Genomic DNA, 16,888 nt, shown 5'->3' on the forward strand with positions numbered 1-16,888 from the left:
TCTTTTAAGAGACCAGTTTGGATAACCCCTGGATTTTAATCTTTTTGCCAAAAATTGAGATTCTTTTATATAGGTATCTTTTTCTGTACTGTTTCTTTTTGTTCGAATCAGCTCACCTGTGGGTATATTTCTAATAACATGGTTGGCGTGACATGAATTTGCCATCAATATACTGTTTACAGCTGTAGATTTGCGATAAGGTTCCACCAACACTTTTTTTCGTTTTGAATCTATTTTCAAGGTCAAATCAAGAAAATTGATTGACAGCTCATTCATGTGGCATGTAAATTTGAGATTAAAACTGTTATTTAAATATGAAAAAAAGGAAGATGCTAAATCCTTGTTCCCCCTCCACACAAAACGAAAAAAAGTGCGCACCTCCGGCAGAAAATGTACTGTAGCCAGGGGCTGGCGTGATTCATAGCACTTTTCAATAAGATGGTGGAACTCCATGGAACTCAGGGAAACGGGTGAAATAAACGGCATTAGTTGCAAAATTTGCGCACAATTTCGACTTGTGGAAAAATGTTGCTACATTTCAAGCAGTTTTAAGTCAAAATTTTGCTGCAATCTGCTTGATGAATTGGGGTCAGAAAGTACAGATTGCAAAAAAGAAAAAAAGCAATTAAGAAAAAAAAGCAAAACAAAAAACTAGACAGATAAGCTTTTCTAGTAATAATGCACTGGTCTCAAAATCAGCGTTGTGGAGTCGGTAAGCCAAACCTCAGATTCCTCAATTTCCCTGACTTCTGACTCCACAGCTCTGGTCACTACTGAGCATGTACATAAAGTGCAGCACAGATTCATCTCCACTACTACTCCACAGCCCTGCCTCACTACTGAGCATGTACATAAAGTGCAGCACAGATTCATCTCCACTACTACTCCACAGCCCTGCCTCACTACTGAGCATGTACATAAAGTCCAGCACAGATTCATCTCCACTACTACTCCACAGCTCTGGTCACTACTGAGCATGTACATAAAGTGCAGCACAGATTCATCTCACCTCTGACTCCACAGCATTGGTCACTACTGAGCATGTACATAAAGTGCAGCACAGATTCATCTCCACTAACAGCCGAGATCAGGAACATTACAGACATTTATAGGACATTTCATAACTTCCCAAATTCTTATGAAAACAGTTACAGCACATCCTGCATTGTGCTACTGTACCCAATGTATTATATGTTTTAGGCGTTGGTCCATTTCATATGGACTCAGACTCCACCAAAATGTACACTGCCTCCACAACCCTGTTCAAAACAAGCATGTGGCCTAATACTCCATTTGTCCTTTTTGCCATGAATTTCCTAAAATGAACCAAATAAATAAGGCAGCACTCTGTAGCGACATAGCTTGCAAACATGAAATATGAAAGTTGAACTGCATTGCTGCACTAGAAATATGAAAAATTGATAATGCTTAGCGCATAAATTGGCCAATTCATGTGTACCTGGAAGCCACATTAAGGCGATTCTCGTTTTACAGGACCTAACACTGCCATACCTCTCTTAGACTAAAGTCTTCATGTGTATGGGAACCTGTGAATCGTCTCTTGGACTGAAATGTATATCTTTGTGGAGGGGTAGGGTCCTGCTATGATTAAAAATATCAGAGGCTAAACATGAAGACTTTATCTAAGAGAGGTTTGGCAGTGTTAGGTAATGGAAAATGAGAATCGCCTTAACGTGGCTTCCAGGTACACATGAATTGGCCAATTTATGCGATGAGCATTTTCAATTTTTCATATTTCTAGTGCAGTTCAACTTTCATATTTCATGCTTGCATGCTATGGCGCTACAGAGGCAAGCACCTGTTCACACCTAGTCTATGTTTGGATGTGACAGTCAGTTTTTTTAACTTTGAATTCCCTAAAATGAGGATCAGATTTCCATATATTTTTCAAGGCATTGCCGTGGGGAGAGGACAATTGAGGCGCATATATTAAAAAAATGTAAAAAATCCTTCAGGACAATCCCTTAAATTTAAAAGGGAAGTTATTAAAATAAAGCAAATGTTCTCTGAAAAAAACACACACACAAAAAAAAAAAAACAACACGGTTTGTTCACATTATGTAATAACTAGAATGATCCAAGTACTTTACCTGCAGGCGCCAAGAGTCTGGAAAACAGAAACACAACACTATGGTCAGCATTCAACCAGGAATGTGACAAAAAGAGAATGAATGATTCATGAATAATTATTTATAGAGGTTGTGTTATGATCTTTTCTCAGAAGCGCTCTGCTCCCCAACCTCGAGGCTTCATACTTGCCACGGGCCATGCATTCCTGAAGAATATAAGTTCGGGCTGACGGCATGGTTTGTGCCACTGGCCTGAACAGAGATCCCCAGAAGCAGCAGCTTTGTCTCGGCAGTGTCGGGGCAGCAGCGTCGGGGCAGTGCAGGCTGCCCTGATGATGTAAATACAAGCTACTGTGCAATTATACCCATTTAACAAAAGAATAACCCTTTAAAACCTAGAAATACAATTATTCAGGTTTGGAAGCTTTAAAAAAAAAAAAAGACATGGCAATGATGAAAAGCCACAATTTAATGGAGTTGTCCGTTTTCAGAGCTGACTGTTGCAGCCAATCATAGGCCCAAGTAGTCTTGCGCTGCCTACCTCGGTATCCCCGATGAGGTCAGTGATTGGCTGCAGCAGTCATGTGTTGCAGACGGGACATCATTCTGTATCCCTGTACACAAAAAACAGAGCGGCAGATAGGTGGTCCTACAAAGACAAAGGCAGCCCCCCTCAAGCACAGACACTGCCTTGGAAAAGTATTCATACTTTTATGAATACATATATATGTGATACCAACACAAAGTAGCAAGTATTTTTGAAATGTAAAGGAAATGATACAAGGTATTCCAAATATTTCAGTCTATAACTTTTAGGACCACCTTCTTCTGCAATTACTGCTGCATGTCTTTTGGGGTCTGTCTATGCCAGCTTTGCTCATCTATAGGTGACATTTTTGCCCGTTCTTTGCACACTCGCTCCCGCACAGTGACATCGGATGGAGAAGTCTGTGAACAGTAATTTTCAGGTCTTGTCACAGATTCTCAATGTGATTTAGGTCTGGACTGTGACAGCATCATTCACACACATGAATATTCTGTGATATAAACCATCCATTGTAGCTCTGGCAGTATGTTTAGGGTCGATGTTCTGCTGGAAGGTGAATCTACATACCGGTCTCAAGTCTTTTGCAGCCTGCAACAGGTATTCCACCAGTATTTCCCTATATTTCGCTAACTAAAGAAAACTCAGCGTGAACAATTTTTTTTAGAGGGTTTAGGAGCGGAATAAATCCTCTTCAAAATTAAAAACGCCTCAAAACCTTGGATGGTTCGATTCAGTTTAAAACATCCAGGACAGGAGAGTCTGTTGTGGAGTGTGAAGGCTGACGATCACCGTTATATACGCAGGAGTTTATCAAAACTACAATATTTAGCCCAGTAAGTGACACATCATTGGAATCAGAGTCTCGGCCCCTAAATTATGCTGCTCTCAAATTAGGTGGCAAAAGCCTGATGACAAATTCTCTTTAATGCCACCATTTGTGCACAATAGAACACAGATTTCTTTTCTACCTGTGAAGGCGAGTACAGCCCGTGGGGTATACACTTTTTTTTTTTTTTATTACAAGGCAGCCTATGGTGGATGAAGCTGTATACATCAGGGTTCTGTGTCTATAGTATAATTCAAGACATTTTTCTGATGTATGCGCAGAATATAGTGTGAATACACCCAATAAATACCAGTTACAGACAATAACACACTAGAAAAGAAACCGTAAGAAAAAGACTTACCCTTCGGTGTTGATGAAGGTTTGTGCCTGTCACAATATACACTGTAAAACACAATTATAATAAGTCTAATTTAGAGCAATGAGCCATTACATTCGAGTCAGTTTACATTTAAGAGCTGAGCTTTGGTAATATGGACCTGTGACGTGCTAGATAGGCTTTAAGCAGGTACACAAACACACATTGCAAAAATAAAGGGGGAAGACCTCAGTGGTATAACCAGGATTAAGTATGTTTGTTGCTCGAAATGCGTTGGTTTCACAGAGGTCTCCCTCTTATTAATTTTGGTATCTTTTTAACGCATTAATAATAAAATCATGATTTTACCTGCAATTGGATCTGGAAGGTGGAGCCCTTTTTATCTTGAACTCACTTTTTATAGGGCCGTGTAATATAGATCCCAATGATTTATAATGCAGTATGTCGGACTATGATGTGTCAGTAAGAACAGAGCTGCACGATGCGCTACTCAAAGGCTGTTGACATACACTCCAAAAGGCTGAAAGTGCACCACCAAAAAAGGAAAACTTGTGGAATTCCACAAATCACCGGATGATAGACATGTTAGTGACATATAAATGATTAAAAAATGGAAAGTTCTCTAAACATCTTGATTTATTCCGTATCGAGTATGAACGTCCCATGCAAAAATTACTGCACTTACATGCCTTCGCTGCTATTATTAATGGTTGTCTGAAGAAGGTTCTGCCATGCCAAATGCATTTTGGCACAAAAATAATCAAGATCCGCTGCTGGCAGCTTCCTGTGCACAAGCAATAACTTCCCAAAGGTGCTCAATGGGAGACAAGGCCAGTGATACTGCAAGCCATGGTAACATGCTAAGGCCATGATGGTTGCTCACAGTAGCACAAAAAGCATGCAGCCTGGCTTTATTTTGAAAATTGGCTCCATTAATAATGTCATTGACAGAAGACGATGCTGCCTATAAGTGCGGGGACTTCTGCGCGTGGCACTCATGCTCAATACTGAATAAATATAGATGTTTTAAGAATTCTGTTGCCATTTTTGTATCATTTGCATATCTTATCAATAACATGTTTATCAATTCTATGATTTCCATAATGCCACAACATTCCTTTTTGGCGTTACAATTAGGAGTGTAACACAGTCATTGCTATATTGGAATACCTGGCCTTACTGCAGGGCGCCTTGATCTGAAATAACAGCCTCATCTATGCCCAACAGTAGAAGGCAGGGGGCTCAGATGAGGAGGCCAGGCCATCGGGATGGGTTTAACAAAATGGGAACTGTGAGACGGTGTTTAAGAAAGGGTAGCTAAGTGTCTTGGTATTCCTCCCAGGTTCTCGTCTTCATTTTCGGAAATTGCAATTTTGCTATACTAAATCTGGGAGCAGAGAGCCGGACAAGTTATCTAAACTGGCAAACTTTAATAATTTAGGGTAAAATATGGTACTTAGTGCAATTGTAGTTACATGGTACAAAAGGTGCAACACCAAAGTCTTGATGGGCGATTATATCCTGCATATTTCTCCAGTTTTCCCTTCTGCAAGCTCCAGTTCTAAATTTACTCTGAGCAACTGAGTGTAGATTAGCTACTACGATCCTTCCCACACACAGAATATACACAGAGATACAATCCTGGCCTCCTCCACTGTAGCACTCAGGCAGTAGCATGTACGATATTACACAGTCGTACTGAGCCGAGTAGCTGTGAATCCAGCACTAAAGTGAAATAAATTTGTAGAAGCTCCAGCATGATCTGCCTGGTTTCTCACTGTTCTGACGGCTCCTCACTTCTCTTCCCACCTTCTCTCTCCATAAAACATAATAAGGGGCATCACCTGACATCTCACTGTTGGCAGTCCTTGAATTGACCAAAAACAGATTTCAGTAGTTTTTCTAATTGGATGTAGAATTCATAAGGCTAGGGTGAGAGAAGTGGCTCATAAAGTGGAGAAAGCATATTTCTCTGAAAAAATATATTACAACGTTTCTTATATTCGGTTTGTACTATTGGTTTTCACAAAGTTTTTTTTTAAAGGACAGTGATTATTTAATTACCAGCCCATTGAGCAACTGCACTGACACACACAGCAATTTCTGCACCTTACATTAAAATTTATTAGCAAAGCTGAAGATCTGACATCACAATTTCGACCGTCTACAGTGATTGTCTATGAATATTTAGAAGTTGAAAGAGATTATAATAAACAATTGTCAGAATCGACATGCATTAGTAGGCGCCTCACTGTACACACGTGGTCAAAATTGTTGGTACTCTTCGTTTAATGACAGAAAAACCCACAATAGTGACAAATAACTTGAATCTGACAAAAGTAATAATAAATCAAAAATCTATGAAAATGAACAAATGAAAGTCAGACATTGCTTTTCAACCATGCTTCCACAGAATTTAAAAAAAATAAAACTCATGAAATAGGCCTGGACAGAAATGATGGTTTCCTTAACTTAATATTTTGTTGCACAACCTTTTGAGGCAATCACTGCAATGAAACAATTCCTGTAACCATCAATGAGACTCCTGCACCTCTCGACAGGTATTTTGGCAACTCCTCAAGAGCAAACTGCTCCAGTTGTCTCGTGCTTGAAGGTTGCCTTTTCCAGACGGCATGTTTTAGCTCTTTTCAAAGATGCTCAAAAGGATTTAGGTCAGGGCTCATAGAAGGCCACTTCAGAATAGTCCAATGTTTTCCTCTTAGCCATTCTTGGGTATTTTTAGCTGTGCGTTTTGGGTCATTATCCTGTTCCAATCCCATGACCTGCGACTGAGACCAAGCTTTCTGTCACTGGGCAGCAAATTTCTCTCTAGAATCCCTCGATAGTCTTGAGATTTCATTGTACCCTGCACAGATTCTAGACTCCCTGTGCCAGATGCAGAAAAGTAGCCCCAGAACATAACAGAGCCTCCTCCATGTTTCACAGTAGGGATTAGTGTTCTTTTCTTGACATGCTTCATTATTCCATCTGTGAACATAGAGCTGATGTGCCTTGCCAAAAAGTTCAATTTTTTGTCTCATCTGTCTATAGGACATTCTCCCAGAAGCTTTGTGGCTTGTCAACATGTAGTTTGGCAAATTCCAGTCTGGCTTATGATTTTTTTTTCAACAATGGTGTCCTCCTTGGTCGCCTCCCATGAAGTCCACTTTGGCTCATACAACGACGGATGGTGCGATCTGACACGGATGTTCCTTGAGCTTGAAGTTCACCTTCAATCTGTTTAGAAGTTTTTCTGGGCTATTTTGTTACCATTCGTGTATTATCTGTCTCTTTCATTTGTCATCAATTTTCCTCCTGCGGCCACGTCCAGGGAGGTTGGCTACAGTCCCATGGAGCTTAAATTTCTGAATATTATGTGCAATTGTAGTCACAGGAACATTAAGCTGCTTGGAGATGGTCTTATAACTTTTACCTTTAACTTGTTTGTCCATCATTTTCTTTCTAATCTCCGGAGACAACTCATTCCTTCACTTCCTCTGGTCCATTGTTACACCCGATCCCTGTCCTGGCACTGCGCCCCGGTCTGCCGCTGCTCCCCGTCCCGGGCACTCACATAGTGCGCTGTTCCTATGCAGCAGCTGGCTCCCTGTGTATCCCACGCCGCTTCTCAGCCTTCAGGTCTCTCCACCTCCTGGCGTCCTGTTGGCAGACCTGCAGTCAAAGCTATTAGGGCACGAGCGTGCTCTCTCCAGGCTTCTTAAAGGGACAACGCGCATTTTTCAAAAAAGCAATTATCCAATCGCAGCGCACTGGCTGCTATATCTGGCCTCTCCTCCATATGGAGAGCGCCGGAGCAACGAGTATCAATCATTGCTACAGCCGTTTCTGTTGCTAATCTGTCTGTGCTGCATTAGCAGTCTCTGTGCATTTTCTCATGCTGTCTGTTTCCACAGAAATATCTGAATCTTGTTAACCCTGGTTATACCTGCAACCATCTAGGAGAAAGCCATCCCGTTCCGCCAACAGCCATTCGAGTCCGAGGACTGTGACAAGGTTACTGGAGCCAGCTATCTACCAACTACCCGGATCCAGGACCCGTCTCATTACGGACTCTGCTGCTATTACTTCTGCTATCCCTTTTGGTCCCGCTGGGACAGCTGCCACGTGTCTGGGGTCTAACTGGAGGTAGCACCTGTGTCCTCCGGGTATTCCATTCTGGTCCTGTCTGAGGGGCTTTACTACGGGTACCCGGGCTCACTAGTTATGCCCTCTTCGGAGCCCCCGGACCGGGGTCCCGAGGATCCACTTTAAAAATAAAAAACGAATGTGAACTTCACCATCTCTGCCTCCGCTTCCATTCGTTACATCCATGTTGGGTGTGATACTTACTGTGCTATTTGGTGACATGGTGTGTATCTGTAGCCTTCTATACAGGCCAGTCACCGATTCCAAGACTGTAGACACCTGTGATGCTAATTAGTGGACACACCGTGATTTAACATGTCCCTTTTGCCACATTATTTTCAGGGGTACCATCATTTCTGTCCAGGCCTATTTCATGAGTTTTATTTTTTTTATTTTTTTTTTTTTAATTCCGTGGAAGCATGACTGAAAAGCAATGTCTGATTTTCATAGATTTTTTATTTATTATTACTTTTGTCATATTCAAGTTATTTCTGTGACTATTATGGGTTTTTCTGTCATTAAACGAGGGGTACAAACAATTTTGACCACGTGTGTGTGTATATACATGTAGTTATGCTCATGTAGTTGAAAACAAAATGTAACTTACATAAATTTATCTGGAATGGGCCTGCCCTTAGCTTTTATTAGACATGGATAGTGATAAGTTTTCTTACAAGACTCGACGAAACAGCCGACAGTTGCTCCTCGTTGCTTACACAAAGAACATGGCTGCAGAAAAAAAAAAAAAAAAACTTGTGTTATAAAAAGTAAAAAATAATTATCAAATAGAAAGCTTAACATGGACCCGCAACCAATTTTTTTCAAGCTGAACTGGACATAAGATGCATTAATCACTGTAGAGTGGAATACATTATTTTAAATTTTTATAATTTTTCAACTTCTTTGCGATGATATTAGCAATCAAAGTTTTTAGGCACTAATGTTTTAACTTTGAGCAAAGTCCAAGTGAGTGTTGAGGTACGTGCCCACGATAGCAGGGTTGTATAATACAAGCACAGAGGATGGGACTTATGGAAATCCCATGCCCACTGTGCTTCTATTTTACGCTGCGTAAACTCACCCACGGTGCAGATTTACGAGCCGCAGCATGCCAATTTCCACAATAAAATGTATTCGATGCGGTAAATCAGCCTGGTTCAGTAAACACATGAGCATTTACTTGCGTTATTAGAACACAGTGAAAATACGCTGTTTCCAAAGCGCTGCTACTTCCTGATCATGGGAACGTAGCCTTATTAGTTTTCATTAGGGGCGTGTACTTCTTCCCCCTATTTGAGTTGCCCAATCGTAAGTATGCAGCAACACAGCAGAAAAAGAACACGCCCACACTTTCGGATAGGTTTCTCAGTCTGCATTTTTAGATTGCGCTAGAGACAGGATTTTGTGGCACTAACCAATGTATAAGTATTACAGGTTTTCCTTTTTCAATTATTAGTTCCAACTTCCTTATAGACTGGGCAGCTCTGCTGACCATCAGACTCCTCTAACTGCTCAACACTTGGCATAAGCGGTTTTTAGTTTTTTGTTTCTTAAAAAGGGTTGTCAGGTACTTTTATACATTATAAACCCAAAAGAAACGCATTTATAGAAATATATAATCTAAATTTTATTAGAAAAATATTGAAAACACGATTGCACAACAACAAAAATAAAATTAATTATGCAAGGCATAATTATGTGAAAGAAGAAAACATTAAAAAGCAAAAATAAAATGATAATAGGTAAGTGGGCAGGATGTCACCCAGATTGGCTAGTAATCAATCAAAAGTACATCCATAATAACAAAAAAATTTGCAGGGGCTGCTGTACATACAAAAATCAATAGCATAAATAAAATTTAAAAAAAAAAAAAAAAAAGTATAACGCTCATAAAAACATGGATTTTTGTGAGTACTCACTGTAAAATCCTTTTTTCCGAGACGCTCATTGGGGGACACAGGTACTGTGGGGTGTATGCTACCGCCATCTGGAGGCTGACACTAGGAAAACACCACAAGGTTAGCTCCTCCCCCACCGTATACACCCTCGCCCTGATTGCGGGCGGAAGCCAGTTTAGTGTAAAAGCAGTAGGAGAACAACAACAATCAGCCTTAAGGCAGTAAACTATGTCTGGCAAGGGACCACCCTGATACTTACGAAAAAAGGCACATTAATTAAATAAACACGAGCCAACCGGCTAACAGGGTGGGTGCTGTGTCCCCCAATGAGCGTCTCAGAGAAAAGGATTTTACGGTGAGTACTCACAAAAATCCATGTTTCTCCTTCGTCTCATTGGGGGACACAGGTACTGTGGGACGTCCTAAAGCAGTCCCTGGGTGGGAGATTGACTCACCGATCCAAGCTGCATGCACCTCTTTTGTTCAAAGGTGCGCCACTGCTGCTTGGAGTATCCTTCTACCCAGGCTTGCATCCGCCGAAGCCTGAGTATGGATACTGTAATGTTTAGTAAATGTGTGCAGGCTGGACCAGGTTGCTGCATTGCATACCTGTTCCGCCGAGGCCTGATGCCGAAGCACCCAAGAGGCGCCCATTGCCCGAGTAGAATGCGCTTTGATCCCTGCTGGAACTGACGCACCTCTGATATGACAGGCCTCCTGAATAGTTAAACGGATCCATCTGGCTATGGTCGCCTTTGAGGCCGCGAGCCCCCTCCTGCGCCCCTCAGGTAGCACGAACAGCGTATCCGTCTGGCGAAAAGGTGCCGTCCGCGACACGTACCTCCTGAGTGCTCTCACCAGATCTAAGGTGTGAAGAGCTATCTCTACGCAATGCACCGGTGCCGGACAGAATGAAGGCAAGACAATATCCTCATTGATGTGGAAAGTGGACACCACCTTCGGAAGAAAGGGGGGAGCTGGTCTAAGCACCACCTTATCCTTGTGGAAAACGAGAAAAGGTGTTTGGCAAGATAGGGCCGCCAACTCCGAAACTCGCCTAACGGAGGTAATGGCTACCAAAAATACCACCTTCCAAGAAAGGAACGATAAGGAAATATCCCGCAGCGGCTCGAAGGGCGCTTCCTGCAGAACGCTCAGGACCAGGTTAAGATCCAAGGTGTCCATCGGCGCCTTATAGGGGGGTACTAGATGAGAGACTCCCTGGATGAAGGTCTTTACCTGCATATTAGTAGCAATCTTTCATTGGAACAGGACGGACAGTGCCGATATCTGTCTCCTAAGGGAGCTCGGGGCCAGCCCCGAGTCTAGGCCTGATTGAAGAAATGCCAAGATGTTGGGAATAGAGAACATCAGGGGCGAATGACCCCGCTCTCGACACCAAGTGAAGAAAATTTTCCAGGTGTGATGGTAAATTCTCGCTGAGGTCGGTTTCCTGGCGCTAACCATTATGGCGACCACCTCACGCTCAAAACCTGCTTGAGTTAGAATCCAAGATTCAACGGCCATGCCGTCAAACACAGGGCCCCTGAGTTCGGGTGGAAGATCGGTCCCTGGTGCAGTAAATCTGGGCGCTCTGGTAGTCGCCATGGGACGTCGGTGAGCAGCCGCACAAGATCTGAGTACCACGCCCGTCGGGGCCAGTATGGTGCCAGCAGAATTGCTGGGACCCCCTCTGCTTTGATCTTCCTGATGACCCTCGGAAGCAATGGCAACGGAGGAAACAGGTATGGAAGGCGAAACTGGTTCCATTGTAAGACCAACGCATCCACCCCGAACGCTCGTGAGTCTCGTGACCGAGCGACAAACACAGGCACCTTGGCGTTCGTTCTGGACGCCATCAGGTCCACATCCGGTGTTCCCCACCGTTGGCAAATTTGCTGGAAGACCTCGGGGTGCAGGGCCCATTCCACAGCCATGACCTCTTGTCGGCTGAAGAAGTCCGCTGCCCAATTTTCTACGCCTGGGATGTAGACTGCCGAAATTATCGACTGGTTCTTCTTGGCCCAATGAAGCACCTGTGCTATCTCGCGCATGGTTGCCCTGCTGCGCGTTCCCCCCTGAAGATTTACGTAAGCCACAGCCGTGGCGTTGTCTAACTGTATCCGAATGGGCCATCCTGCTAGGAGGTACTGGAAATGCTGCAGCGCCTGCCAGATCGCTCGTATTTCCAACAAGTTTTTCGGAAGACGAGCTTCCTGTTGTGACCACTGGCCTTGTGCCGTGTGGTGGCGAAAAACCGCTCCCCAGCCGAGGAGACTAGCGTCGGTCGTGACCACTAGCCAGTGGTCTGGGGGAAACGGCTTCCCCTGAAGGGAGGATCTGGTCGTCCACCACTCCAGCGATTGCCTGACCTGAGAGGATAGCCGGCACCGCTGATCGAGGGTGAACGGATTCTTGTCCCAGGCTGACAAGAGAGCGTGCTGTAGGGGTCGAAGATGAAATTGAGCAAACGGAATTGCTTCCATTGCTGCAACCATCTTCCCAGTATCCTCATCCCAAACCAAATGGTGTGAGGGCCCGGCTGCTGGAGCTTCAGGACTCCCTGTCGGAGCGCTAGGGCCTTGTTTTGAGGGAGACTTATCAACACTTGGGAGGTATCGAAGACCATTCCTAGAAAAACAATCCTCCGAGCTGGGACCAGAGATGATTTCTTCCTGTTGACCAACCAACCTAAGCGGGAGAGTGTATCCAGTGTAATGCTGACATTCTCCTTGCACGCCCGAAACGAGGGACCCTTCACCAAGAGGTTGTCTAAATATGGCAAGACGACTATGCCCCTCGAGTGTAAGACGGCCATCACGACTGCCATTACCTTCGTGAACACTTTGGGGGCGGTGGCTATCCCGAATGGGAGTGCTGCGAATTGAAAATTGATGGCGAACCGAAGAAACTTTTGATGCGGAGGAAAAATGGGAACGTGCAGGTAGGCATCCTGAATGTCGATCGAGGCAAAGTACTCTCCCTGCTCCATGGCTGATATAACAGAACGGAGAGATTCCATCCTGAAATGTTTGACTCTGATGAACCTGTTTAAGAGCTTCAGGTCCAACACTGGTCTGATCGTCCCGTCTTTTTTGGGGACCGCGAACAGATTGGAATAAAAACCTTGAGCTTTTTCGTGCTCTGGTACGGGAACAATAACTCCGTTGTCTTGGAGTGAATCGATGGCCCCTAGCAATGCTTTCGCCCAAGACGCCACCTTGGGAAGTCGGGAGAGAAAAAACCGTGTTGGAGGGTACCTGATGAACTCTATCTTGTACCCTGAAGTCACCAGTTCTACCACCCATAAGTCGTGTGATACCTCGGCCCAGATATGGCGAAAAAGGAGCAGGCGGCCCCCCCATCCTGCTGCTGTCGCCTACCAAAGGCTCCGAGTCATTTGGCTGAGAGTCTCTGGGTCCTGGCTCCTCTCGACCTGGGCTGGCGAGCGTGCATCCTTCCCACCGGTATGGGTCTATACGAGACCTGTCGCTCTCTATCCTGATTGAAGAGAGGTGGGCCGGTCGAACTGGCTGCTGCCATCCATCCGGTGTTGCGAAAAGCTGGAAAACGTGTCGGGACCTGACGGAAAGGCTGTTTTGCCTTTTGCTGTGGGAGGAAGCTACTTTTCCCTCCTGTCGCATCGGAGATGAGCCAATCCAACTTCTCCCCGAACAGGCGGCCTCCCTAATAGAGCAAGGAAGTCAAGGACTTCTTGGAAATTGAATCGGCTCGCCAAGTTCTCAACCAGAGGACTTTCCTAACGGCTATCGTGTTAGCGGCCGCAAATGCTGCACAATTAGCCGCATCCAAAGACGCATTAAGTAGTCTCCAGCCATAGCAATCTGACTTACGACCTCAGACACCTCCGTAGATAGTCCTCTATCCTGCAAGGCGTTATTCAAAGACTCTGACCATGACATCATGGCCTTGGCTACCCACGTCGCCGCGAACGAAGGGGCGAGTGCCGAACCTGATGCCTCAAAAACTGATCGCGCCAAACCCTCTATGAGCCAATCCGTGGGGTCATTAATGGACGAGCCGATAGGCACCGACAACAAGGACTTCGAGGCCAGGCGTGACACTGGCGGGTCCACCACTGGGGATTCTGCCCATTTCTTACAGAGTTCCGGGGCAAATGGGTATCTCGCCTCTATAGGTTTCTGACCCGAGAAACGCTTGTCTGGGCGTTCTCTGTGGCGCTGCACTATATCCTCAAATTCTGGGTAAGTGCCAAATACTCTATGTGGGTGCTTGGCCCGCTTAAAGGCTACCTTATGGCTCGCGGCCAAGGTAGCATCATCTTCAATCCCCAGGGTTTGATTGACAGCTTTAATGAGGCTGTCCACTGTCTCCCGGCATCCCGGGATATCTAGATCAAGTGGCTCATCTGAGTGACGATCCAAACTCTGCCCGTTCCCGCTCGCTGGTGAAAGGGAGCGTGATGCTTTACTACCCGATGCCGAGGCACCATATAAGCCGGGAGACCTCGTATGGGTTCGTTTCCTTCGCCTCTGTCTGGCATGGGAACGGCCCCTGCAGGCCGAAGGTTCCTGTGAGGTGGAGGACCCTTCCCAGATAAGCGAGCCACTATCCTTGCCTCCCTTTGGGGTGTGAAGGGACTCGATCGCCTTTGTAAGCGAAGCCATAGACTGGGATAATGATAGCGCCCATTTCGGAGGATTCGTTTCTCTGGATTCAGTCGCCGAGGGAGGCTCCAGGGCGCGTTCGGAATCGCAGGCCTCGCACACTTTGGCGCTCTGCGCTCGTGGAAACGGGGCCTTACAAGAAGTGCATGCAGAGTAGAGAAAAGTGTGTGTCTTCCCTTTCACGGCCATATTGAGCCTGCTAGGCGTTTTATATATCCAAACCAACAAATGCTTTTGTTTTTTTTCTTTCCTTCGTATATGGGAGGGGAGGGGTGGGGGAGGAGAGGCCCCCTTGCTGTTTTAGCGGCCTCCGCAGCCTGCACTTACCCGACCTGTGCCCCCCAACTGCGTGCCCGACCTTCTGTGTCTCTGTGGGGTAAGCCGACCTCTTTCCTGGTCGCAGCCTACCCCGCACTAAAGCCGGGGCCTGGATTTATCCGGCGCCCGCCCAGCGCTCCACGGGGCGGGCCACCGGAAGTGACGCATCGCGCCGAGGGCTCAATTTTTCCCCCCCGCCAGCGGCGAAGGCTACTGTCCACTGCTGCGTGGCGGCGATGGCGCGCCGCGGCCTAACAGTGGCAAAAAAGCCGGGGGCTAAATTTTTCTCCCCCGCCCGCGGCGCCATGAAATGCTGCGGCGGCGCGCCGCGGCGGCTGACGCAAGAACTGCTACTCTTCCTCTGGATACGAGGAGGCCCTAGGGAGACGCACACCGCTGCCTGCCGCTGCTGCCCAGGAGCCCCCCGCACGCCCGTACCTTGAGTCGCTGAAAACAGGATCCAGGTAGGCCCTTTAGGGCGGCCAGGGAGCGGGGGCTGGTGAGGGGATCCTGGACGGTGCGGGCACCCTAACTCCGTCCAGCTTCAGCCGAGGAGAGGGACCGTCCGCCTCCTTGCAGCACCTTCGTCTTGCGTTGGTGGAGCAGTGGGGGCCGCTCGGACCGTCTTGTGCCTCTGAATAGCCCATAGTCTCTCTACCTAGGGGTGGTCAGGGCTAGGTCCGGCATCATGTCCCACATTGCGGGAAAGGATACGTGGAGACGACACTCACACGTGCTCGCCCGTTGATGGTTTGGGGAAATCGGACCCTTTCAATAGGATCCGTTGCCCCTGTCTCTTCTTCTTAGAAAAAATAAAGAAAAGAAAAAAGTTCTGGGGAAAATGCCCAGATTTGTCCCATGTCGCGGGAAAGGATACGTGGAGACGACACTCACACGTTCTCGCCCGTTGATGGTTTGGGGAAATCGGACCCTTTCAATAGGATCCGTTGCCCCTGTCTAATCTTCATGGCCAAAAAAGTCTGGAGAAAAAGGACCAGACGTGTGCCTCCATAGACACTAAGCAAAAAACTGGCTTCTGCCCGCAATCAGGGCGAGGGTGTATACGGCGGGGGAGGAGTTAACCTTGTGTTGTTTGCCTAGTGTCAGCCTCCAGATGGCGGTAGCAAACACCCTACAGTACCTGTGTCCCCCAATGAGACGAAGGAGAAATATATCTCAAATTAAACAAACACTTACCGTATTTTTCAGATTATAAGACGCGTCTTTATGATCCTCAAAATTAGGGGAAAAATGGGGGTGCGTCTTATAAACCGCACACTGTTTTTACCGATGCTGTGGGCCCGGAGCCGGGTGTGTTGTGGTGGTGGTACGGCGGCGAGCTGTGGCCCTGTGGCATATGGCGGCCGCCATTCTTCTTCCGGGGTCCGGCGTGCAGCTAATCGGCGCTGATGGATGAAAGCAGATATCTCCATCCGCGCCTGCCTCTATGTGATGTCTCCAGGAAAATGGCTGCGGATGCGACGCAGATGGAGCTCTAAGCCCGGCCTCGATGATGTCACCGCTGGTCAATGATGCTGTGCTCGCAGCAGCTCATTCACCACTGGACGGTCGCATCTTGGCACCGTCCAGGTTGAAAACTATTTCTCCCCTATAAATGAATTACGGCGTGGGACAGAACGACGGACAGGAATGGCATACTGTTGTTTTTTTTATTTTTGGTTTATTACAGGAGAAGCAGGGCTTCGCTGGAACTAAGCGTTAATAAAAATGGAAAACTGTGTTCAGTCTTATTTCTAATAAAGGACTTAATTCTTGCTGTGTCATTATTTACCATACCACTATAGGATTATTAATGGATAGGTGTCTTATAGACGCCATTCCATTACTGAGCCGTGGGCTTGATGTCACCTGACAATACAAAGGTGACAGCAACCCCACAAATATGAACCCCACTTGCCACCACTACAGGGCAAGTGGGAAGAGCCGGGCAAGACGCCAAAATTGGCGCATCTAATAGATGTGCCTTTTCTGGGAAGCTGTGGGCTGCTATTTTTAGGTTGGGGGGGCCTATATCTATGGCCCCTTACCAGCCCGAGAATACCAGCCCCCAGCTGTG

General features: G+C 46.1%; 1 protein-coding gene across 6 annotated transcripts in view; it reads right to left on the reverse strand.

Moving 5' to 3' along the window:
- Positions 1-16,888, reverse strand: part of PHF11 (PHD finger protein 11) — a 146,535-nt gene that overhangs the window by 107,614 nt on the left and 22,033 nt on the right. For all 6 annotated transcript variants that reach the window (XM_073546086.1, XM_073546091.1, XM_073546090.1 and 3 more), the window contains exons 3-5: positions 8,554-8,675; positions 3,825-3,865; positions 2,112-2,128 (exon numbers count right to left, since the gene is read on the reverse strand). In XM_073546086.1, the coding sequence (XP_073402187.1) occupies positions 2,112-2,128; positions 3,825-3,865; positions 8,554-8,675 (180 nt within the window). The remainder of the gene's footprint in view (positions 1-2,111; positions 2,129-3,824; positions 3,866-8,553; positions 8,676-16,888) is intronic.

Source organism: Dendrobates tinctorius, unplaced genomic scaffold (genome assembly GCF_039654945.1).
Source record: "Dendrobates tinctorius isolate UK_male_01 unplaced genomic scaffold, ASM3965494v1 ptg000145l, whole genome shotgun sequence".
NCBI classification, from domain to species: Eukaryota; Metazoa; Chordata; class Amphibia; order Anura; family Dendrobatidae; genus Dendrobates; species Dendrobates tinctorius.